Below are 26,008 nucleotides of genomic sequence, written 5' to 3'. Positions count from 1 at the left end.
CATGAGAAATTGCCCATAGTGTTAGGTGCATTAGTCAGAGGGAAATGGGACAGGGTGGGTACTCTTCGGAGGGTCGGTGTGGACTTGTTGGGCCGAAGGGCCTGTTTCCACGCCGTAGGGAATCTAATCACTGTAATATGCCAGAGTTTTATTCAGTGTCCTAAGAGATGCCTCAAGCATGATGAAAAATCAGTGGAATTTCTTCAGAGAGTTATAGCAAATTACATTTAGCTAACTTATTTTCAGTGAAAGGTAAGCCTTTCTGTTGTTTACATATGATCTCCTCACTTAAATTCAGATAATCTCTGCTGAACAACACACATGTAATAATAAGGATCAACTGAAGGACATCCAGCCATTCTCCTGATCTAGACTTTTCTTTCTGGACTATCATTTCACTAGCCTCACTGTCATTGCAGTTCTACATCTTAGCCTGAACCTATCCAAGTTGAAATCATTTTGTGCACACAAACTCAATAATAATATATTCTTGCCCAGGTTTCTTTGATCAGTGTAAAACTTACTGCACTAACAATGGAGGAGAATTACTTCTGAAAGTCATGCCATATTTTCTTCTGAATCTTGCAGTGTTGCCTTTTGCTCTATTCCTGCATCAAATTTCCAAGCACCAGCTTTATCTATGCATCGTACTTCTAAATATTTTTCTTTCCTTCGCTCCTCTCAATTAAACTGAGAAGCACAAATTGTTTTATCCTGTGCTGGTTTAGGCTGATTGGTTGATCCTTACTATATCTCATTCTTTAGCTCTGCTCTGAAATAAGTCAATGTCTTATCTTTTCATGCCCTGCAGAAGGAAGCTCATTTAGGAGTGTCAACATCGAGGAAATCGCAGTAGTTCTTGAAATTGTGTCATGGAATTGTTGATAGCTGCCTGAGAGGACAGACAGAATCTGATAGGTTCCAATACCACAATGAAGAGCGAGTCTAGTGAAGTGACTGCACAGAGGCTGGTATCCCGTCACCAAGTCACCCTTTATTTACTAGTGCTTAGCCAGCCAGCCAGCTTGGAGTCAGACCCCTGAACTGAGGAGATTCTAAATCCCTTGGTTAGATATTTTTAAAAATTTTTCTCACTCAACCATCTATGGTAGTGCTTATTTTTCCCCAGCATCCATGTTGTGCGTGTGCAGGCGAAGGACACAGTGAAGAACAATGAGTACAGAAATCTTTATTTATATTCCTCCACCACCATGAAGAAAGGAAACACCAGAGTGGCCAATGACTTTGACCCAGCGACACTGAAGGAACAGCGATACATTTCCAGGTCAGGATGGTGAGTGGCTTGATGGGGAATTGGCAGGTGATAGTGACCCCATTTTTTTAATATGGTCATTCCTAGGATCTTAGCATCACTAGCTAGGTTCTGTCTAAGAAGCCTTGATGAATTTCTTGTAAAAGGTACATACTACTGCTACTGAGTGTTGGTGATGGAGGGAGTGGATGTTTGTGGATATGATGTCAGTTTGGCTGACCAGTTTGTCCTGGATGGTGTCAAATTTCTTTTGAGTGTTGTTGAAGCTGCACCCATTCAGGCAAGTGGGGAGTATTCCATCACACTCCAGACTTGTGCCTTTTGGATAATGGACAGGCTTTTGGAGTCAGGAGATGAGTTATTTACTACAGTATTCCTAGCCTCTGAGCTGCTCTTCTGGCCATAATATTTATATGGCTAGGAGAAAGTGAGGACTGCAGATGCTGGAGACCAGAGTTGAAAAGTGTGGTGTTGGAAAAGCGCAGCAGACCAGGCAGCATCCTAGGAGCAGGCGAATCGACTTTTCGGGCATAAGCCCTTCTTCAGGAATGACGCTGGTGTGCCAAGCGGGCTGAGACAAAAGGTAGGCGGGGGGAATTTGGGGGAGGGGCGCTGGGAATACAATAGGTGGAAGGAGGTGAGGGTGAGGGTGATAGGCCAGAGAGGGGATGGGGGCGGAAAGGTCGGGAAGAAGATTGCAGGTCAAGAGGGCGGTGCTGAATCCGGGGATTGGGACTGAGATAAGGTGGGGGGAGGGGAAATGAGGAAGCTATTTATATGGCTAGTCCAATTCAGTTTTTGGTCAATGGTAACCCCCAAAATATTGATTGTGGAGGATTCAGTGATGATGATGTAAATGAATTCTCTCTTATTGGAAATGGTCATTGCTTGGCATTTGTATGGCATGAATGTAACTTACCACTTTTCAGTCTGAACCTGGATAATGTCCACATCTTGCTGTGTTTGGACATGGACTTCTTTTGTATCTGAGGAGTCACAAATGGTGCTGAACATTGTCCAATCACCAGTAAACATCTCCGCTCTGACATTGTGATAGAAGGGAAGGTCATAAATCAAGCAGCTGAAGATGGTTGGGCCTAGGACACTTCAGATAGATGACAATCAACATGGGCCCCTCTTGACTGATAGTATCTGCCAATCTCTTCAAGCAATGAGTAAATTTGAGAAGCCCAATGCTAATGTTGTTATACTTGCATTGATGTTGCAGTTATAAATTTTTTAAAAAGTGCGATGCGACATCTGTAGCTGAACACAGAAATGGGAAATCATTTGCTTAGGTATGAAGATTTGTTCATTAAGGTAATAGCAACTTTGCAACCATGAACAACATTAAAATGGCATTGGTTTAGTAAGCATTTGGGTTTTAGCAAACAAGTGTTTGGATTTAAACTGGCAGTGGATGAACAGGCTCATTTAGTGTGGAATGGTCTTCAATGAATTTGTTTGGCAACACTTTCAATAATATTAGCCAGGCCTAGGTGTTTGTTTGGAATATTTATTTTAAGAATATTTGTACTGACAGTGGGCTGACTTTCCGAAAGGATACTGCAGCATGGAAGCATCACACTGTACACAACAAAGGCATCACAATCCAGCGGAAAGCAATGTTAGAAATAATATTCAGCTTTTGCTTTGAATGTTTTTTGTAAAATTTCATTGTTTTGGGGAGGGAAGGAGGGGGAGGGTGGTAGGGGAACTTGGTGCTTTTACAAGTGGCATATGGAGTGCAGGCCTTCCTTTTCACCTTCGTTGTCTCAATCTCTTCCTGTACCTTTTCGTTTAAAGCGATGCAGTATATAAATCACAGGCGAGCCAGTGGGCAACAGCACAGGAAAACACTTAGCAAATATAAGCTATAACTTTTTTTTTAAAGAGTATCCAAACAGACAGAAAAATATATACAGTAAGAAAGTCCCAGAAGCATCCTGCTCTCGCAGGAGGCACAGAATCAGAGTGGGCTTCTTTTGGTCTCTATGAAAACAAACTCTTGCAGATATCAAAACAGTCCAGATTAGCCCATCTCTGAAGTCTTAAGGAATGAAATGGGCCATCGCTGATGCTGACCTTTTCCCCATTTGTCCTTTGACCTGGATGGAAAAATGGCATCCGATGCACTTGATCGTCTAAATCCCAATCCAGTTCCCCCACTTTCTTCCTCTTACAGATTTCAGCAGTGAACCAGCCAGCCTTAGTAACTGAAAAGGAGAATACCAAGTTAAAAAGAGAATTATCTGCTGATGTGAGGGCTGGCGGTGACAGGATTCCGTTGTTAGTCAGATAGAGTCAAGAGAATGAGTTGGCAAGCGCCTCCTGAAGAGATCCATCCCCAGTACAGGGGATGATCATCACAACTCACTTCTAACAAGAGAATTACAGCCTCACATCCGCAGTGGGAAACATTTCAGCAAACGGAACTCTACACAGACGTTAAGACACATTACAGAGATCCAGCACTGAAACAACAAGAGTTACAGCAGTGGCATGTGACAGCAGCTACCCGCAAATGCTGCACATGCTCAGAACAAGCCTGGTCACAACCACTCCACGTTTAGTTAAAAAGAGCAGTGTGATGAGCAGGAATGATTGTGGAATTCACACATCCAGACAGAGAATGGGATGACTCTGGTGCACACCAAAGCAAAAAGAATTTCAGTTTGTTAATATTCACAATTTCTTTCTCATTCCTGACACCATGAAAAACACTTTTCCGATCATTTGAGCCGATGCAGATTCGTCTCCAAGCTTTACTCTGATTGGTCATCAGTGCTGGGTTTGGCTGGAGGTGGTACTTCTGTGAAAACAGCCAATCCCTGATTTAATTACTCAATCACCATACAACGGGGTAGGTGCTGTGAGTAATATTTGAAGAGCTCAGGTGTAGCACCAGGGCAGTTGGTGAGTTCCAGCTCCTCCAAGTCTTGCAGTTGAATTAAGCCTGAGAGGCCAGCGGTGGTCAACAGTGGACACCCTAGGAGACAAAATAAAGCACCGTTATAACCCAACTTCAAACAAAAAGCAAACACATCACTTACATGGGGAATTATTGATAAGATGAGAGCTGGGCATGAAACTGTTAATCCCAAAAATCAGGACAATGTAATCGCACAATCTCTTTCTTGTGAGTTGTGTTGGCCACATTTAAATGGCCCCTTAAGTAACCTATTTATAGCCATTAATTATTCCTTTTCTTTATTTTTCTCTTTTTATGGCCACCCTTTCTGAAGCCAATAGAATATAATACTGCAGTTCCTCCGAGATTTCACTTAGTTGGCCATTCTTCATGCTGGAGCCTAGACAGCTAGGCCTTGAAGTGGGTTGGTACTGCATATAATAAATCAACAACCTCATCCTCCAATATAGTGATTACATACAAATGCACATTCTGCACCATAAGTGCACATGTATAGGTAAACGTTTGTGTGTACCATCCAGAGTCAACACCTGTTACAGATGTGAAGCCCTTTGCAGATGCAAATCAGGCATCCATCATCTATTTCTGACTTTCTTTGTAAAGTGCATTAGTTACTGATTTAATGTTGCAGTCAGTATTCTCTAACAAACCCGCATTCATTAAAGACACCACTGGAACTCAAAGATAAGTTTTAATTTTTTATACCATATTTTGAATATAGGAGGTGCAGCCAGTTCCATGTTAACTTTAGACTTACTCATAGACACCACTCACCTTCTCCCACTGCCATTTCTGGCCTCAACCCCATGCCTCGGCCAAAGCCCATGCCAGCTAGTCTTTGTTATTCAAAGAACCCACTAGTTTGGTTGGTTTATGATGCAGACTGATGCCAACAGTGTAGGTTCAATTCCACATTGGCTGAGGTTACCTTCATCTGAGGCGTGGTGATCCTCAGGTTAAACGCATCACCACCCATCTCTCTCTAATGAGAGGGCAGCACTCTGGTCCTCTGGGACTGTGTTGACTTTAACTTTAGTTGTCGCTGTGGCCCCAAATTGTGATCGCTGATGATAAAATGAGGACAAGTTGACTTCCATGTATTCTTGGCACTAGTGTGCTGGCCTTGAGCATGCCACAGCTGTTGCTCTTTATTTGTTCTGTGCAATTCACTAACCCTCTATGTCTGCCTTCCCTCCCTCTTTCCCCCGTCTAAGTGCCAATCTCAATGCTGGTGCCTTGGAGGTATGTAGTGCATGATGGTGATTCTTCAAGGGGTGGTAGGTATAGGACAGATGTTAGGGGTAGATTCTTTACTCAGCAAGTCGTGAATTCATGGAATGCCCTGCCAGTAGCAGTGGTGGACTCTCCCTCTTTAAGGGCATTTAAACGGGCATTGGATAGGCATATGGAGGATAGTGGGCTAGTGTAGGTTAGGTGGGCTTGGATCGGCGCAACATCGAGGGCCAAAGGGCCTGTACTGCGCTGTATTTTTCTATGTTCTATGTTCTACATGTCTCGAGCCTTTGAGCTCTCCACTTTGACAAGTTGCTAATTAGGTTCTTGCTGATGAAAAGAACCTAAAGGAAAAGAAAGCAGGACAGCATTAGGATGGTAATGAAAGGCTGAGGAGTCACCAATGCAGGCTCACCTTTTGCACTTATCTGAAACTATTTGCTTGGGGTTCATGAAAAGGCCGAAGTATGAAGCTGTCACTGCTCAGAGGAGTTATCAGCTTTGCCATCTTCAAAACTGCCAGCTCCTGTTGTGCCTCCTGCTCTACCTGGGTGGGAGCCACAATAACAGGTGTTCTGCCACTGTGCAGATCTCTTTACCTTCTGTTTTGCACTGTCTGCTACCGTCAAAGAATAAAAACGTCATGAATAAATACCTAAAAGGCAAGGGCACAAGTGAGGTTTATGCATGCAGTGCACGAGCTGGGAGGGAGACCTTTGAGAATGAGAGGAGGTGCCTTGTACTTAGTTTTGAAGGTGGATGTGCAGGTGTGGTCACTGCTAAAAATGTCAGAGGAGATTGAGTGTAAGTAGGTGCAAGAGATCACAAAATCACTGGCTGTATGGACCTTAACTCTACTTGTGAGGTCAGTAAGTATCTTGCCATATCATTTCTGATTTCCATTGTGCCAAATGTGTTGACTCCTTATTCTGACACGGTGAGACTCTTCAGGTCCTCCTCACAAACAATAGCAAATAGAAGAAGGCACTCAGGTCTGATCAGCATTGACCCTCTTCGTCTGTTAGCTGCGTATTCCAACCAGTGTACGATTCCAAGCTGTATGCTCACACACACGCAAACACACACACACACACTATAACAGACCACAACATCCCCAAGTAAACGTGACCAGAATGTCTGATGGCAGACTGCAATCAGCCAACCAATCCATCGAGCATTTTGAAAATCCCAAGAGCCACATGCAGGTATCTGTATTTGTGTTTGCTGTCAGGAGCCTCTCCCCTGTATATAATGATGACATTCCTCTCCATTACCATCACACTGATACATTAAGCTGTGCCTTTCTAAGTTATAGTCAGATCACAGAAATCAAGGGATGTAAGATCCACATCAAATGCATTCTATATGGGACAGAGCAGTTGTTTTCTCACATGAGGAATTCAAATATCCCTTTATAAAAAAAAATCACGTGAATAAAAATTAGGGAAAATATTCCTTACAGTTAATGGAGATAAATTGGAATATTCAATAAAAACAAAATTAGTCACCTGCTAATGAAAGAAATCGTAAACTCCTCATTCCAAAGAGATGTTGTAAACCAAAATCTTGCACCTGTGGAAAGAAGGATATGAGTCCATTAATTATCGAGGAATTATTTCACAGCTAGGAACTGCAACGATTGGTATGGGGTAACAATGAGGTAATTTGAGGAAGTTAATATAGAAAGGTCTGCTTTCATTAAAGAAACAGACCTGGGGTACTTCCTAGGTTCTGTCTGGTGCTGTGGCATCGTGATTAGTGGCAGCTGTAAGCCACTGCATGCCGCACTCGAAGCATCTGTAGGGGGAGGGGGTAGAGACTGTCACACATCTCCTGCTAGAACGTGCCTTTGTAAAGGAGGTCTGGAGAGAGGTGCAGTGGTGTTTGTTGAGGTTCGTCCCAAGCAGCTCCATGATGCAGGACTCTGTTGCTCCATAGTCTGTTCCCTAGGATGGACGCAAGACAAACATCGACTGCACCTGGAGGACCATCAACGTGGAAAGATGCTCTTTAGTTTTCCAGAAACCTAATGGTCTACTACAGCAAGGAGTTAACCTTGACTGAGTGTTGCAGGCTGGCACATTCCAAGGGTCCAGGACTATGTGCTGTGGTACGCACTAAAGCTTGGGGCAGCTGTTGCCAAGGCGCAGTGGGGAAAGACCACTGTCTGAGGTAAACGGGGGTCCATTCAGTTATTGGACCCTCCTGGTACCTCAAATATATGCAAATATAATCTTGCATAAGTAAGAAATGTCTTTAGTTTGTTCGTTGGATAGAATCAACTCCAACGTTTTTTTGTTCCTTCATATGTTACTGTACGGAACCAAACTGCTTCAGTGACTAATATATAAAGATGTTTTTATGAATAAAGTATATTTTTGAAATTAAAAGAAAAGTGATTACTGAGCATAAAGATTATTTCTAATCCATGTACACTCCTGCAAGCTTGGAGTAAACAGGGCATTTTGAATGGGTGCTTCCATTTTTATCTGAATGTAGATGCTTGGAAACAATGGTTATTCATCCAATGATAGTTCCACCTCTTTTTTTCTTGCTATTTACAAAGCTATACTTATGTTGATTCTATCATTGTGCATTTCATTTATTATTAACTCTATCAACTTGGAGTTTTCTGTATTTATACTTCTTCTGTCAATGTTGTCCCTGTATTAATACTGTTATCTCCCATCCACACTAACACTTATCCTGGGCACTCTGCCAAAATCACTATTATATATATTTGTTCAAATCTATTGTTATAAACCCTATGTACTGATCATGTCACAGATAATTAATTCTGACAGTTACACTGTTAGAACAGTAGTCAGACTGACTTCACAGATTGTCGACAAAAAAAAAGACCCTGAGCTTCTAGCTGCCTGCCACTTCAACATACCAGGCGAAAGTGAGGACTGCAGATGCTGGAGATTAGAGTCATAAAGTCATAGAGTCGTAGAGATGTATAGCATGGAAACAGACCCTTTGGTCCAAACTGTCCATGCCAACCAGATATCCCAACCCAATCTAGTCCCACTTGTCAGCACCCGGCCTATACCCCTCCAAACCCTTCCTCTTCATATACCCATCCAGATGTCTTTTAGATGTTGCAATTGTACCAGCCTCCACCACATCCTCTGGCAGCTCATTTCATACACGAACCACCCTCTGCGTGAAAAAGTTGCCCCTTAGGTCTCTTTTATATCTTTCCTCTCTCACCGAAAACCTATGCCCTCTAGTTCTGGACTCCCCCACCCTAGGGAAAAGACTTTGTCTATTTACTCTATCCATGCCCCTCATGATTTTGTAAACCTCTATAAGGTCACCCCTCAAACTCCGACACTCCAGGGAAAACAGCCCCAGCCTGTTCAGCCTCTCCCTATAGCTCAAATCCTCCAACTTTGGCAACATCCTTGTAAATCTTTTCTGAACCCTTTCAGGTTTCACAACATCTTTCCGATAGGAAGAAGACCAGAATTGCACGCAGTGACCTAACCAATGTCCTATACAGCCGCAACATGACCTCCCAACTCCTGTCCCCAATACCTGAACTATAAAAGAAAGCATACTAAACGCCTTCTTCACTATCCTAACTACCTGCAACTCCACTTTCAAAGAGCTATGAACTGCACGCCAAGGTCTCTTTATTCAGCAACACTCCTTAGGTCCTTACCATTAAGCGTATAAGTCCTGCTAAGATTTGCTTTCCCAAAATGCAGCACCTCACATTTATCTGAATTAAACTCCATCTACCACTTCTCAGCCCATTGACCCATCTGGTCAAGATCCTATTGTAATCAGAGGCAACCTTCTTCGCTGTCCATTACACCTCTAATTTTGGTGTCAGCTGCAATCATACTAACTGTACCTCTTATGCTTGCATCCAAATCATTTATGTAAATGACAAAAAGTAGAGGACCCAGCACCAATCCTTGTGGCACTCCACTGGTCACAGGCCTCCAGTCTGAAAAACAACCCTCCACCACCACCCTCTGTCTTCTACCTTTGAGCCAGTTCTATATCCAAATGGCTAGTTCTTCCTGTATTCCGTGAGAGCTAACCTTGCTAATCAGTCTCCCATGGGGAACCTTGTTGAATGCCTTACTGAAGTCCATATAGATCACATCTACCGCTCTGCCCTCATCAATCCTCTTTGTTACTACTTCAAAAAATTCAATCAAGTTTGAGTCAAGATTAGAGTGGTGCTAGAAAAGAACAGCAGGTCAGGCAGCTTCCGAGGAGGAGGAATATCGGCGTTTTGGGCAGGAGCCCTTCATCAGGAATCAGAATGAAGGGCTTTTGCCCAAAACGTTGATTTTCCTGCTCCTTGGATGCTGCCTGACCTGCTGTGCTTTTCCAGCACCACACTAATCTTGACTTCAACACACCACCATATTCCCTGGCCAACATCTCTATTTTAGGGTTGCTGCAATACTCCAGGGAAGCTCAGCACAAGCTGGAAGAACAGCACCTCATTTTCCACTTGGGGACCCTGCAGCCTTGTGGACTCAATAGCGAGCTCAACTTCTTTAAGGCTTGAGCTGCTCCCAAGTCCTCACCTCAACCCCACACCTTGTTATCCAGGCTTGTTATCCCATAGCCAGGCTTGTTATCCCATAGCCTGTTATAATGCACAACCTTTTGTTAGCCACGAACAGTTTCCATTAATAGCTATTCACTCTCCCAGACAGATCATTATCCACTCCTTTGTTTGTCCAACTGTTCTTCTCTCTCTTTGGGTTCTCTCTCCACCTATTGTTTACTCCTTAACCCCTCTCAGCCCATTCTATCTTCTGCATAAAAACCAACATTTTCCCAGCTACTATCAGTTCTGAAGAATGGTCACTCATCCTGAAACATTAACTCTGATTTCCCTCCACAAATGCTGCCAGAACTGCTGAGCTTTTACAGCAATTTCTGTTTTTGTTTCTGATTTCCAGCATCCACAGTTTTTCCAGATTTTAGATTGACTTCACTCTTTCTACAACTTTGTTTTGTAGCTACGGAGGAGCTATAGTTATGCCACTGGACTGGCAACCTAGAATCCTCGGCTAATGTTCTGAGTTCATGAGTTCAAATCCCATCATGGTAGATGGTGAAATTGGGATTCAGTAACTTAAAACAAAACTGGGAAAAAACCAAAAAGGTCACCAAGTAGCAAGTACTGCCAACACCAGAGGTGTGTCTGAACAGGTAGATCTAAAACATCTGTGATCACTGTCAATTGTTGTAAAAACCCATCTAGTTCAGTCATGTTCCCTAGGGAATTACATCTGTTATCCTTACCTGGACTGGTCTACATGTGACTCCAGACCTACAGCAATGTCGAGAGTGTGGTGCTGAAAAAACACAGCAAGGCAGGCAGCATCCAAAGAGCAGGAGAATCGATGTTTCGGGCATAAGTCCTTCATCAGGAAGGGCTTTTCCAGCACCACACTCTCAACTCTTATCTCCAGCAGACCTCACTTTCTACAGCAATGTAGTTGATTCTTAATTTTTCTCTGGGTAATTAGTAAAGTCTGGCCCAGCCAATGACACCCACATCCCATGAATGACTTTTTAAAATATTAACACATAGAAGTGACTTGAATTTTTATTTTACTTGAATATATGCATATTGCAATACATACCTGACAACACCATCTCAGGTACAGACTGCGCAGGGAAGACATTGTAGAGAGATAGCCAAGTCCAGTGTCAGTAATCCGCACGCATCTACAATGTCAATAATGTGGAACAATTAGAAGGAGTGAGGGGAATAAACTTAACAGTAGCATTCAACTAAAATTAACTCCATTAAGTGTGACTGACAACTTGTCACTGTCAACTGAGATCATGACTCAAGTGGACTTGAGCAGTTTTCAATGTTCAGTACTACCAACACTGTGTACTGTAGAAATCAATCTGGTTCTACTCAGGAGAAAGCATAAGCCTTTTAAATTAATTAAGTGATAATTAAAACCAATCAGTAAGCCTGTCTAGTGTTTTATTCTGCAATAAAACAACTAAAAAGTGATAAGAAAGATTAAGTGGTTCTTAGATGTTAACACTCGGGACATTATTGAACTGAGCTGCTCTATGTAACTCCTGCCATTGAGGTTTGCATGCACGATTTAAGTAAAATCATGTAGTCTCTCATCTAAAATCCAATGAAATATCATTTTGCACCCTGATAAGGGCAGAACACATTTCCTATGATGATCAGCAGGAAGCTATTACGATAGTCTTGCAATGACCAGTTACCCTAGTTCTTGTACAGGGTCACAATCTTAATTATAAAGGGAAGTGCAGAGAATGCCATTTCACTTTCTGACTTGTGCTTTATACATGTCAACTGACTTTCAGGAGTCAGGAGATGAGCTACTCTCCATAGAACTCACAACTTCTAACCTTGTATCTGGGAATTTGATCTACATGGACAGTGATCCAGACATGTGCCAGGGAATGAGTGGTTAGAAAGGATTCGAGAGAAGGGTATCATCGGGCAAGAAGGCAGATTTCACCCCTTCTCAATAACCTGAGGCAGTGTTTAGTCATCGGTAGTAAGTCATCTGTTTAAAACAACATGATTGGTGTAATCCATGAGATTTACAGGCCTTTCAGTTATAGCATTTCACCCTTGTTTTTCCTTCTTCGACAATGAAGATCTTGTTCTTCTGATTTAGTCTGTAAAGTTTCCAATTATAACCTTGCTAGGGAGAGAAAAAGAATCACATACAAACGCATTTATGCAAGGAAGAAAAAAGCTGGAGATGTGGGATATAAAAATTGTTGGCGGCTGATTGGGGTGGGGAATCAGAGCAGGAATCTCATTTTCATACAATAGCATGTTGTGCTTATTCATCATGCCATGTTAAATTGTACCTTTGGATTTAAGTATGCAGCAAATGAACAACATGCCTAAAGATTCACACTGGTTAAAGGTGGTGTGTAGTCCTGTTTTCCAGGTCTTGCTGGTGGATTTGGAATGAAGAGCCGCACCCTCTCCTATATACTGAGCTTTGGTGAAGCGAGGAGAGGAGGCACTGATACACTGAAGCTGGGTGGTGCCTGTGAAAGGTGAGCAGGCATGACTGACTGAGGAGGGTGTTAATGGGTGGCAGCCCTACAAAGGCTCATGGGGAACAGGGAAGGAAGCGGGATCATCCAAGAGAAGGTCACTGTCAGAAGATGTTAGCTCTAAGCACGATGATAGATATGTCAATGGTGAAGACCAGAGAAATGAAAATAACCAAGGTCAGGTCAAGATGGATAGATGGAGATTCATGAATGGCAAATGGTAAGTTGAGAGTGGCAGTTGACAGTTCCAGTCTGCCCGAGGACTGACCAATGGTGATGGGAGAGGGAGCTCTGATTAATGGGTGGTCAAGGGTGACTGGGCAGGGGTAATGATAGTTGGGTTGAGAGACACCTAAGGGAGGATAATTGAAAGACACCTCAGATGGACCTTTGACACTTCCTCACCCTGCCCTCTCATCCAGATTCCAGCCAGAATGAGGTCCATGCAAGATCTCTACATCTACTCATGAAATGTGCAGAGATGACAAACTCTTCACAAAAAGCTAGACTGAAACTGTCAGATGGCAGGAAGTGAATGCCTATCTGAGTGTCACTCATGATGTGGATAAGTAAATATCAATCATGAAAGAAGGAGTGAATTGTTCGAAGTATAGAAAGGAATCGAAATGTCATAGCGCCATTAATGATGCCAAAATGTTCAGAAAAACCTTGGCTCTGTGAGCGAACAGGGGAGCCAATGGCTCCCAGCACAATCCCTGCCACATGCTTGGTGGGGATGTCTGATTGAGTGACCACCATGCGATTACATGTGTCCCCCCCCCCAGTTTGGGTCTCACATTGGAACCCTTCAGCATGAGAAGAAGATCCTGCCCAAACTCTGCACTTGGCATTGGCTCATTTGTTATTGCCTCCTTTTGGCCAATTGATAAACTAAAGGCTACAGGATAGCTGTGTGGTGCAGTTGGGGTAAGTCTTAACATTCTTTGGCAAGGAATTGATTCACAAAGTGTAGCTTTTAATGATTCCCAGGCCGTGTCACAAGCTGTACAGGTAGAAACATCACCACTTCAACAATGCTATTCCCTTTTATACTGCAATATAACATTTTACTAATTCTGGCACCTGATGTACAATAATATCACCTTTTTAAAATAAAAAACCATTAGACATATTGTTTTGTGATCAATAATTCTGATGCATCTATTTTCTCAGCACAATCATTGCTTTTAACAGTACTCTTACAAAACATAATTTTATTTAAGTTCTTCTGATAAAGCAAGTCTAGTTTCAATGCCAAAAGCAATATTTTCCTCTGTCTCTTTCTTTGAGCCAAATGGGCAGGTGTATGAAAAGAACAGCTACTTTCAGAATTACAGGATAAATCATGCAGGAGTCTGGGCCAGTCAGTCCATTCATCAAAGTTTTGTTTAAGATCAAATGACAGAAGAGACTGCTGCTGAGCGCTCAATTAATCAGAGTAAGAATGGACAAAACGGCTAATTTTTTCAGTTGAAGCGTGTTTGTGGGCTCATTTCAAGGTCAAATACAGATAATTATAGCAGCAAAAACAGCAGCAGCCTGGAAATAAATCTGCTCCAAGCAGAACCGTGGAGAAATTGAACTGGCTAATGTGCCAAAAATGCTGCTTGAATGTTTCCTACAACTTTCCACAGACTCCACTCAGGACAGCTCATTCTAGAAATTCATATTAATTTCAATAATATATATTTCTGCCATTCAATTTCACAAGAGCAGTCAATCCATTTTTAGCAAATGTGAAGCTACCATAGCTTCTTAGATTTCTCAAATTTGCCTTCTGATATAACACACTAACCACATACAGTAATCCTGCTGGACTAGACCCTGAAGAAGGACTTATGCCCGAAACGTCGATTCTCCTGCTCCTTGGATGCTGCCTGACCTGCTGCGCTTTTCCAGCAACACATTTCTCAGCTCTGGACTAGACCCTTCACTAACACATCAATCTATATTATACCAGAACATCTAATATGAAACATAGTGCCATTATAAAACTCACTTATACAACTGACCCTGCTTGGAATTATTGCCATTTTGCCGTTTTTTAAAATTCATTATGTTGTTTGTGATGTTTCAGTTAATGTGCTATGATTTTCTCAAATGGCATAAACTTTACCTTATATCACTTTAAGTGTTGAATATACATGGAGAATATCAATATTGAAGGAAGGAGTGAACTCCTTGAATTATCGAAAGACTTGTACAATGATGTCTTGCCATTAATGATACCTATATATTCAAAAACACTTTACAGTCAATGAAAATATTTGAAGTGTGGTTCCCGTTATAATTTTAGAAAACTCAACAAATCTTATTTTAATTCCCTCATGGGAGATGTGCATCGCCATCTGGGTCAGCATTTATTGCCCATTCCCTAGATGTCCTTACGGTGTTGGTGGTTAGCTGCCTTCTTGAACTGCTGAAGACCACATGCCGTAGGAAGTCTTTGCAGCTAAGACTTCAAGCAGCAATGAGATAAAAGACCAGATCATCTATTTTTGTAATTTTAGTGGAGGGATAAATATTGGCCAGGACATCAGATAAATTCCCTGTTTTTCTTTAAATAATCCTTGCTTAGCCATTTACCAGTACCCATACTGAGAGCTCCTGAGACCTGGCATTTCTCTCTACCATTAGCTTGATGTTTGGGAGATACTGAGGAAGGGATATAAAATATAAATCCTGATCAGAGAGCCGCAAACCATGAAGGGAACTTTCCAAACTATCCAGGTTTCAATACTAATAAGAGTTCTTTTCTAGAACATTAAGTTATGTTTACGTACAACACTGGAAACTCTCTTATTCAAGGGAATGAATGCCTAGAATGGGATACATAGCCAATTATTTGGCTACTTTCATCTAGGAAACTGAAGCTCCGGTTTCCTCCCACAGTCCAAAAATGTGCAGATTAGGTGGATTGGCCATGCTAAATTGCCCATAGTGTATAGGGATGTGTAGATGAATTATCCATGGGAAATCGTTAGAGTGATGCTGGAAAAGCACAGCAGGTAATGCAGCATCCGAGGAGCAGGAAAATTGACATTTTGGGCAAAAGCCCTTCATCAGTAATGAGGCCTCATTCCTGATGAAGGGCTTTTGCCCAAAACGTCAATTTTCCTGCTCCTCGGATGCTGCCTGACCTGCTGTACTTTTCCAGCACCACTCTAATCTTGACTCTAATCTCCAGCATCTGCAGAACCCACTTCTGCCTATCCATGGGAAATGTAGAGTTACATGAATAGGGTAAGTGGGTGGGTCTGAGTGGGATGCTCTTCGAAGAGTTGGTGTGGACTTGTTGGACTAAACAGCTTATTTCCATGTTGTAGGGATTCTATGATCTATATCCAGGCATCCACCACACTCTGAGGTAGTGAATTCCACCGACTCTTTCAGACAAATAATTTATCCTCATCTCTGTTTTAAATATGCTATCCCCTCCTAAAACAATGACCTCTCATTCTAGATTGCTGCACACGAGGAAGTATCCACTCCACATCTACTTTGTCAACCTCCTCTCGCATCTTACGTACCTCAATTAGATCTTCTTTCCTTCTTCTAAACTAGACCAAAGGCCTAAACTGCTCAATCTCTCCTTAAGATAAAACCCCTCATTTCTGGAATCAATTTAATGAACTTCATCTGAATTGCCTCCAATGCAATTACATCTCTCCCCAAGTAAGGAGACAAAAGCCATATGCATTACTCCGGATGTGGTCTCATTAATACCCTATACAGTCACTGCAACACTTCCCTCCTCTTATACTCTCTTCCTTTACCAATAAATGACAAAATTCCATTTGTCTTACTGATTACCTGCTGTATCTGCATACTAGCTCTGTGATTTGTGCACAAGGACACCTGGATCTCAGAATCTTCTGAATTACTGGGAGAACCAATTGAATATAACATTATTGATCAAGAATCTGTTTATTCCAAACTATGCAATGAATATGATGAAAATAATTCAAACTCTCCATTATTGGCAAAGGGATTCATTAAACCTGAATAGATAGTAACTAAGGGCTACTGCTCCTCAGATGCTGCCTGAACTGCTGTGCTCTTCCAGCACCACTAATACAGAATCTGGTTTCCAGCATCTGCCGTCATTGTTTTTACCTATATATCTCTGGATCAGTGGTGCTGGAAGAGCACAGCAATTCAGGCAGCATCCGCCGAGCAGCAAAATCGATGTTTCGGGCAAAAGCCCTTCATCAGGAAAGGCTGACCTAGCGTGTACAGTATAAAGGATAGAGCAGAAAATAAAGGCTACAAACAGATGAGTTTTGACCTTATCTAACAGCAAAGCAGGCTTGAGTTGCTGACTCCTGTTCTAACTAATATGTTCAGCCATAAGTATATTTACGCATTTCTTTCAAAAGTACCACTGATGTACTCACATCTGGTAACAAACCACATCGTTATACCACTCTCAAAAATGTCACAAGACCGAGTAGATTATCTTGTCCATTGTACTTCACCCATCCAAATGCAGTCTCCAGTCAGCATTGATTTTCTATATTGACCTGTTTCATTCAATGCATTTGTGGCTTTTGCATTCATTAATCTGTATGAACTGCTTCCTCATATCAGTTCTAAAATTAGCTGTTTTAGGAGTTTGTCCCTATGTCCTCTTGACCTACTCACAAAGTATAATTGGAAGTCACAGTCCACATATACCATTTATTATCTAGGATATCTTTAAAAGGACATCACTCACGCTCTTCTTCATCAGCCTTAAAGGTCTGAGTTTTCCCAGCCTTTCCTCACATCATAAGCACTGGACCTCATATGCCGGCTCTTTGCACTGCCTCCAATTGATTTCAAACTCCTTTGTGGAGAAAGTGAGGACTGCAGATGCTGGAAATCAGAGTCGAAGAGTGTGGTGCTGGAAAAGCATAGCTGGTCAGGCAGCATCCGAGGAGCAGGAGAATCAACGTTTCAAGCATCAGAATTCCTGATGAAGGGCTTATGCCTGAAACACGATTCTCCTGCTCCTCGGATGCTGCCTGACCGGCTGTACTTTTCCAGCACCACACTCTTCAACTTCAAACCCCTTTGTGCCTTGAAGACCTGAACTGGATGTCATTCTGGTGGTGCAATAAGACAAGAACAGTACAATTTGATTATGATTTTCTTGAATATTTGTCAAGCTGCATTGGGTAGATGGTTCCGCCTCTCTTGGATTTGATAATAATCTGTTTTTTTGCTGGTTTGAATCATTAATGTTATATCTGGTATGACCTTGATATCTTTCCACTTGATTTTTACATATTTCAACCACTTGTGGGTAGAAATTTATCTTCACTGTGCCATGTTTTATGAAGACAATAGGAACAATTTCTACTGCTATGTTTCCGAAGGACACCTGAAGTACTCAAATGCAGTTGACCCCAGTGAATCCAGCCATTTTAAAGCTCTGACCCAGGCTGCTTGGTGGCTTGGATGAGTGGAATCTATCCAGTCCCTGAACGATGTGGACTATGGCGGGAAGTTTGGGAAACTCAGGTGAGATGTTGAGACCAAAATGTTGTATTTTCCAACCAAGTTCAAAACATTGAGACAAGATTCTTGTTAGTGAGTGATGAGAGGTCTACTAATGAGGATATCACTCTGTATCAACATAATTAATACATGATCCCACCCCATTCATATGATCTCACATTTTCCCACTTGCTGGATGCAAACTAGATGCTGTGAATTCCCATGCATGAAAATCTGAGCAGGTACCTGTGACTTCCTTCAGACAGACAAACAGGAGGCTGGAAGAACACAGGAAGCCAGGCAGCATTCAGGGGGTTGACATTTCAGGTGAAAACCTCCTTCAGGACCCTTGCTCCTTTAGACCTCCATCTTGGACATTTGGTATCAATGTCCCAGGGCACAGTCATGGGCAGTGACTGTACACTGCCCATGTTCATTGACATTGACATCCAATCTGTACCAGCCTGTCTATATGATCATGGAATATCACAACAGCTGCTCTCTCTCTAGAGTACTGCTGCAAGGACCCTGTGCGTACAGGCACGGACACAGCCTACATCCTCGGTGCAGAGCTCACTCACTCTGAGCCGAGCTGGATGCTCACAGCATCCTGTCTCACTATCTCCTGCCCTGCCTTATTGTTCTTTGGTTCCTCAGCTAGATCTTATAGAACATGAAACAGTCCAGCACAGGAAAAGGCCCTTCAGCCCACCAAGTCTGTGCCAACCATGATGCAATTATATGTATGGAATGCTCTGCCCCAGAAGGCAGTGGAGGCAAAGTCTCTGGATACTTTCAAGAAAGAGATGGATAGAGCTCTTAAAGATAGTGGAATCAAGGCTTATCGGGATAAGGCAGGAACAGGATACTGATTGTGGATGATCAGCCATGATCATAATGAATGGTGGTGCTGGCTTGAAGTGCCAAATAGCCTACTCTGCACCTATTGTCTATTGTGTATTGTCTTCTGCAATTCTAAACTAAATGCTGTGCCTGCATTTGGTCTACATCCCTCTATTTTCTTAAACGATCACAGCATTTCTATCTGGGCTTGTTGTTTAATGCCTACACAAGACCAGGCAGCCTGTCATGGTTATAGAGTCATACAGTACAGAGGAGGCCTTTCAGCCCATTGAGTCTGTGCCAACCTATTTATACTAGCCCCTTTTCCAGCACTTGCCCCATAGCCTTGAATGTTATGACATTTTGAGTGCTCATCCACATTTTCTTTTAAAGCTTATGAGATTTTCCAACTCTACTACCCTCCCAAGCAACACATTCCAGATTCCCACCACCTTCTGGGTTAAAAAACTTTTCCTCAAATTCCATCTAAACTTCCTGCCATTCAACTTAAAATTATGCCTCCTCGTTATCGACCCTTTGACTAATTGTCAGGAAACATCAGTGAATGGGGTGGATAGTTTGCTGTGTGGCACCATGCTATATCATTGTTATACCTGTACCATACACCAGCAGAGTATGCTCCAACACACTGCACTTGCTGCAAGCAAATAGCTTTGTCTCCAAGTCTGAGAGGTATAGTTCTCAATCCAGTCCAGGGAGACACCATCAGTCAGTGTGTCCAGGCACAGAAAGCCAAGAGCATTCCCAGAGGCATGGGGATGGCAAGTTATAGCTTTTTAAGTTTGGATTGTATGTTTATATGGTACGTGTTATGGAGGGAGCATGGGGGATACAAAGCTTTAGTTTCATTTTTGAGTTTGAGCGTTGCAAAATCTCAAGTCTGTTCACATGTATATTTTTTAATGAGTGTTTATAGCCTTGGAGTAGAGTTGTGGGTTAACAGTTCAATATAAAAACAAGGCAAAATTTGGGCTCTTGCCTAAGTGACCAATGACATATAAAAAGACAAAGACATCCGGAAAGTCAGTGACTGCGAACACTCTGGACAATAGAGACTGAAGTGCTAAACCAGCAGGAAAACCTTCCAGAGAACTGCTGCAAGTTGAGTGTTTAAGAAATCCATGTGTTTGGAAGTCAGTAAGATAGAAGCTCCAGAAACCACTGCATCACAGGAACAGGAGTAGGCCATTTATTCCCTTGAGCCTGTTCCAAACATTCAATGAGAACATGATTGATCTGTGGCTTAGCTCCATATACTTGTCTTTAACCCTTTTCCCTTAAGACTACTTCTTAGATTCATAGAGTCATCCAGCATGAAACAGACACTTGGTTCCAACCAGTCCATGCCAAACATAATTCCGAATTAAACTAGTCCCATCTGTCTGTGCTTGGACCATATCCTTCCAAACTTTTCCTTTTGGTGTACTTATTCAAATGTCGTTTAAATGTTGTAACTGTGCCTACATCTACCACTTTCTCTGGCAGTTCATTCCACACACTCTCTGTGTAAAAAAAGGTTAGATTTCCTCCAGTATGGAAATTGGCCTTTCAGCCCAACAAGTCCACACTGACCCTTCAAAGAGTGGCCCACCCAGACTCATTCCCCCACCCTATATTTACCCCTGCCTAATGCACCTAACACTATGGGCAATTTAGCACAGCCAGTTCACCTAGACTGAACATCATTAGGCTGTGGGAGGAAAACCACACAGACACAGGGAGAATGTGCAAACTCCACACAGACAGTCACCCAAGGTGGGAATCGGACCCAGGTCCCTGGTGCTGTGAGGCAGCAGTGCTAACCACTGAACCAGCATGCCACCCCTTGCGTCCTTTTTAAATCTTTCTCCTTTCCTTAAAATATGCATCTTAGTTTTGAACCCCCTCACCCTAGAGAAAAGAGCTTTTCATCCTATCTATGCCCCTCATGGTTTTATACACTTCAATAATATAAATAATAATAATATTATAATATTATACAATAATATAAACCTCATGCTCAACCTCCTACACTCCAGTGAAAATAGTCCCAGTCCTTCCAGTTTATTTTTATATCTCAAACTTTCCCTTCCTGGCAACATCCCGGTAAATCCTTTCTGAACTCCAGTTTAATAATGTCCTTCTGAAATAGGGTGACCAGAACTGCGGAAGAGGCCTCACCAATGTCCTGTACACTCTCAACATGATATCCCAAGTCCTATACTCAAAAGGTCTGAGTAATGAAGGTAAGCCTGCTAAATGCCTTCTTAACCACCCTGTCCACCTGTGCTGCTAATGTCAAATAATTATGTGCCTAAACACCTAGGTCTCTCTGTTCTACAACACTACCTGGGGCCCTACCATTAATTGTATAAGTCCTGTCCTTGTTTGTATTACCAAAATGCAATATCTCACATTTATCTAAATTAAACTCCATCTGCCACACCTCAGCCTATTGATCCAATTGATCAAGATCTGTTTGTACGCTGAGGTAACCTCCTTTGCTGCCCACTATGCCACCAATTTTGGTGTCACCTGAAATTTACCAACCATGCCTCCTATGTTCTCATCCAAATCACTTTTATAAATGATAAACAAAAGTGGACTCAGCACCCGATCTCTGTGGAACACCGCTGGTCACAGGCCTCCAGTTTGAAAAACAACTGTCCACCACCACCCTTTGCGTGACAAAAATGTATCTATCTCAGATTTAAACTGAACAACTGATGCTGCATGCACTACCATTTGTGGAAGACCTTTACCACTCCTTGTGGGTAGAAAGGCTTCCTCATATCTCTCGAACTGTCTGGACTTAATTTTTAGACTGTGCCCATGAGTTGTAAAATCTCCAACTATATCCGGTCTATCCTTTTCCATCACTATTTTAAAATGAATAAAATTATGGTCGCAGGCCCCAAAGTGCTCCCCTACTGACACCTCAGTTAACCTACCCTGCCTTAATTCCCGAGAGTAGGTCAAGTTTTGCACCTTCTCTAGTAGGTACATCCACATACTGAATCAGAAAATGTTCTTGTACACACTTAACAAATTCCTCTCCATCTAAACCCTGAACACTATGGCAGTCCCAGTCTATGTTGGAAAGTTGACTTCTTCGCCCTCCACCAAAAATACTTCCTGCTGACCGTTCTGCTAACCTGTCCTCCATGGCTACTCATCCAGTCCCTTTCTCTGTGATGTGCTTTGGAATATTTTATATCTTACAGAGTTTTATCTCTGGTTGTTTATGTACTGAATCACATTTTTAAGTTACAAATATTAAATACAAGTTAAATACAAATTATTGTTGTAGTATATCCTGATACTCATAGAGTCTTAAGAGTCATAGAGATGTACAGCACAGAAACAGACCCTTGAGTCCAACACGTCTATGCCAACCACATATCCTAACCCAATCTATTCCCATTTGCCAGCATTTGGCCAATATGCCTCTAAACCTTTCCCATTGATATATCCATCCAGGATGCCTTTTAAATATTGTAATTGTACCAGCCTCCACCACTTCCTCTGGAGGCTCAGTTCATACACAACACTACCCTCTACGTGAAAAAGTTGTCCCTTTTAAATTTTTTCCCTCTCTCCTTAAACTTACGCCCTCAAGTTTATGACTCCCCCACCCTAGGCAAAAGACCTTGTCTGTTTACCTTATCCATGCCCCCCCTCAATCTCCGACGCTCCAGGGAAAACACCCCCAGCCTATTCAGCCTCTCCCGAAAGCTCAAACCCACCAACCCTGGCAACATCTTGTAAATCTTTTCTGAACCCTTTCAAGTTTCACAACATCCTTCCTATAGCAGGAAGACCCAAATTGCACGCAGTATTCCAAAAGTGGCCTGATCAATGTCCTATGCACCCACAACATGACCTCCCAACTCCTATATTCAAGGCACTGACCAATAAGGGCAAGCATGGTTTGAGAAGATTTGTAGCTCAGGTTGAGATTCTGGATGTAGGTTTGCTCGCTAAGCTGGAAGGTTTGTTTTCAGATGTTTCGTCGCCATACTAAGTAACATCTTCAGTGAGCCTCCGAATGAAACACTGGTGGTGTAGCCCGCTTTCTATTTATATGTTTGAGTTTCCTAGGGTTGGTGATGTAATTTCCTGTGGTTACATCATTTCAAGCATCATTGTCTGTGTTCACTGGGGAAGACACAAACAATCTCCCTGAGGTAACAGTGGCTGAAGGACTTGAACTTAAGGGAATCTATATTTGCCAGGATTTGGTGTTGGAGAGACTGTTAGGTTTGAAGGTTGATAAGTCTCCGGGGCCTGATGGTCTACATCCCAGGGTACTGAAGGAGGTGGCTCGGGAAATCGTAGATGCGTTGGTGATTATTTTCCAGAGTTCGATAGATTCGGGGTCGGTTCCTGAGGATTGGAGGGTGGCTAATGTTATACCACTTTTTAAGAAAGGTGGGAGAGAGAAAGGTGGAAATTATAGACCAGTTAGTCTGACCTCAGTGGTGGGAAAGATGCTGGAGTCTATTATAAAGGATGAAATTACGGCACATCTGGATAGTAGTAACAGGATAGGACAGAGTCAGCATGGATTTATGAAGGGGAAATCATGCTTGACTAATCTTCTTGAATTTTTTGAGGATGTAACTCTGAAGATGGACGAGGGAGATCCAGTAATGTAGTGTACCTGGACTTTCAGAAAGCTTTTGATAAAGTCCCACACAGGAGGTTAGTGAGTAAAATTAGGGCACATGTTATTGGGGCAAAGTACTAGATTGGATTGAAAATTGGTTGGCTGATAGGAAACAAAGGGTAGTGATAAACGGCTCCATTTCGGAATGGCAGGCAGTGACCAGTGGGGTACCGCAGGGATCCGTGCTGGGACCGCAGCTTTTTACAATATATGTTAATGATATAGAAGATGGTATCAGCAATAACATTAGCAAATTTGCTGATGATACAAAGCTGGGTGGCAGGGTGAAATGTGATGAGGATGTTAGGAGATTACAGGGTGACCTGGACAAGTTAGGTGAGTGGGCAGATGCATGGCAGATGCAGTTTAATGTGGATAGATGTATGGTTATCCCCTTTGGTGGCAAGAACAGGAAGGCAGATTACTACCTCAATGGAATCAATTTAGGTAAAGGGGCAGTACAGAGAGATCTGGGTGTTCTTGTACACCAGTCAATGAAGGCAAGCATGCAGGTACAGCAGGTAGTGAAGAAGGCTAATGTTGGCCTTTATAACAAGAGGAATTGAGTTTAGAAGCAAAGAGGTTCTTCTGCAGCTGTACAGGGCCCTGGTGAGACCACACCTGGAGTACTGTGTGCAGTTCTGGTCTCCAAATTTGAGGAAAGACATTCTGGCTATTGAGGGAGTGCAGCGTAGGTTCACGAGGTCAATTCCTGGAATGGCGGGATTACCTTACACTGAAAGACTGAAGCGATTGGGCTTGTATACCCTTGAGTTTAGAAGACTGAGAGGGGATCTGATTGAGACATATAAGATTATGAAAGGATTGGACACTCTGGCAGCAGGAAACATGTCTCCGCTGATGGATGAGTGCCGAACCAGAGGACACAACTTAAAAATACGGGGTAGACTATTTAGGACAGAGATGAGGAGAAACATCTTCACTCAGAGAGTGGTGACTGTGTGGAATGCTCTGCCCCAGAGGGCAGTGGAGGCCCAGTCTCTGGATTCATTTAAGAAAGAGTTGGATAGAGCTCTCATGGATAGTGGAATCAAGGGTTATGGAGATAAGGCAGGAAGAGGATAGGAATGATCAGCCATGATCATATTGAATGGCGGTGCAGGCTCGAAGGGCTGAATGGCCTACTCCTGCACCTATTGCCTATTGTCTATATCAAGTGCTTTCTTCACTATCATATCTACCTGCAATTCAATTTTCAAGGAGCTATGAACCTGCACTCCAAAGTCTTTGTTCAGCAACACTCACCAGGACCTTACTATTAAGTGTGAAAGTCCTGCTCTGATTTGCCTTTCCAAAATGCAGCACCTCACATTTATCTAAATTAAATTCCAGCTGCCACATCTCGGCCCATTCAAAATGCAGTAAACTCTGGGTTCTAAGAATTATGATCTCTCAAAGTAAAACCACGCATGTTCAAACCCCAAAGCTTAAACAGAGCAGCCAATATGGATTTAGTAAACTGTGCCGATAAATCCACTGAAATTAACTTTCAAAAGCTGGGAATATGTCAGGTGTAGACGTAAATAGATCGTTGAATACACATCTAACAAAACTCAAGTAAGACTAGAATATTGTCAAGAATTTGTCACCTCTCTCCAAAATCACACAGCAGCGGTGCAAATACTGTAACAGCACTGGGAAACACAGGTTTATGGAATGAATTATAGTAGCCATTTCAAACAATGTAAGACCAACAGTGAATCTGGTTAAAATAGCAAACACACTATTGGTGTCTAGAGTGTCACATACCAAATAACTAAATTGCTGCCAGAGGAAGTGGTGGAGGCTGGTACAATTGCAGCATTTAAAAGGCATTTGGATGGGTATATGAATAGGAAGGGTCTGGAGGGATATGGGCCAGATGCTGGCAGGTGGGACTAAATTGGGTTGGGATATCTGGTCGGCGTGGACGAGTTGGTCCGAAGGGTCCATTTCCATCTCTATGACTATGACTCTATGATATGATCACGGAACAGGAGCAGGCCATTCAACCCATCGAGTCTGCTCTGCCATTTAGGAAGATCATGACAAAATCCACATTCCTGCCTATCCCAAATAACCATTCAATAATTAGCTTACACGAATCTACCCACCTCTGCTTTCAAAATATTCCAAACTCTGCTTCCACTGCCTTTCGATGAAGAGAGTTCATGATCCTCTGAGAGAAAACATTTCTCCTCATCTCTGTCTTAAATGGGTGACCATATAATTTTTAAACAATGAGCCTTAGTCCTAGACTTTCCCACAAAAGGAAACCTCCTCTCCTTATCCCCCCCCCCCCCCCAAGACTTCTCAAGATCTTATTTTTTAATCAAGGTTGCTCCTTATTTTTGCATTTTATCAATAGGTCACAGATCAGACACTCAAAAAGGTTTTTGCTATTGTTACTAAACTATTGCTTGGCACAGAAGGCAGGGGAGTGCCTGTGTCAGATGGCATTCTGTTGGTAAAATCTTTCTTCTGGTCGCAGTGGACTACCCCCTTCCTACTGAGAAAACAG

The 26,008-nt window shown here is 42.5% G+C and overlaps 1 protein-coding gene across 3 annotated transcripts in view; it reads right to left on the bottom strand.

Annotated features, from left to right (window-relative positions):
* Positions 1 to 1,173: 1,173 nt before the first annotated feature.
* Positions 1,174 to 26,008, bottom strand: part of fbxl16 (F-box and leucine-rich repeat protein 16) — a 174,596-nt gene continuing 149,761 nt past the window's right edge. For all 3 annotated transcript variants that reach the window (XM_087997658.1, XM_043712050.2, XM_043712051.2), the window contains exons 4-6: positions 11,066 to 11,150; positions 6,947 to 7,010; positions 1,174 to 4,262 (exon numbers count right to left, since the gene is read on the bottom strand). In XM_087997658.1, coding sequence (XP_087853784.1) covers positions 4,114 to 4,262; positions 6,947 to 7,010; positions 11,066 to 11,150 — 298 coding nt within the window. In that variant the 3' untranslated portion in view covers positions 1,174 to 4,113. The remainder of the gene's footprint in view (positions 4,263 to 6,946; positions 7,011 to 11,065; positions 11,151 to 26,008) is intronic.

This window comes from Chiloscyllium plagiosum, unplaced genomic scaffold (assembly GCF_037043375.1).
Source record: "Chiloscyllium plagiosum isolate Xiang-an unplaced genomic scaffold, Cpla_swu_hap1 HiC_scaffold_20, whole genome shotgun sequence".
NCBI lineage: Eukaryota > Metazoa > Chordata > Chondrichthyes > Orectolobiformes > Hemiscylliidae > Chiloscyllium > Chiloscyllium plagiosum.
The sequence above is the reverse complement of the archived record's forward strand: the minus strand, read 5'-3'. Positions and strand labels throughout refer to the sequence as shown.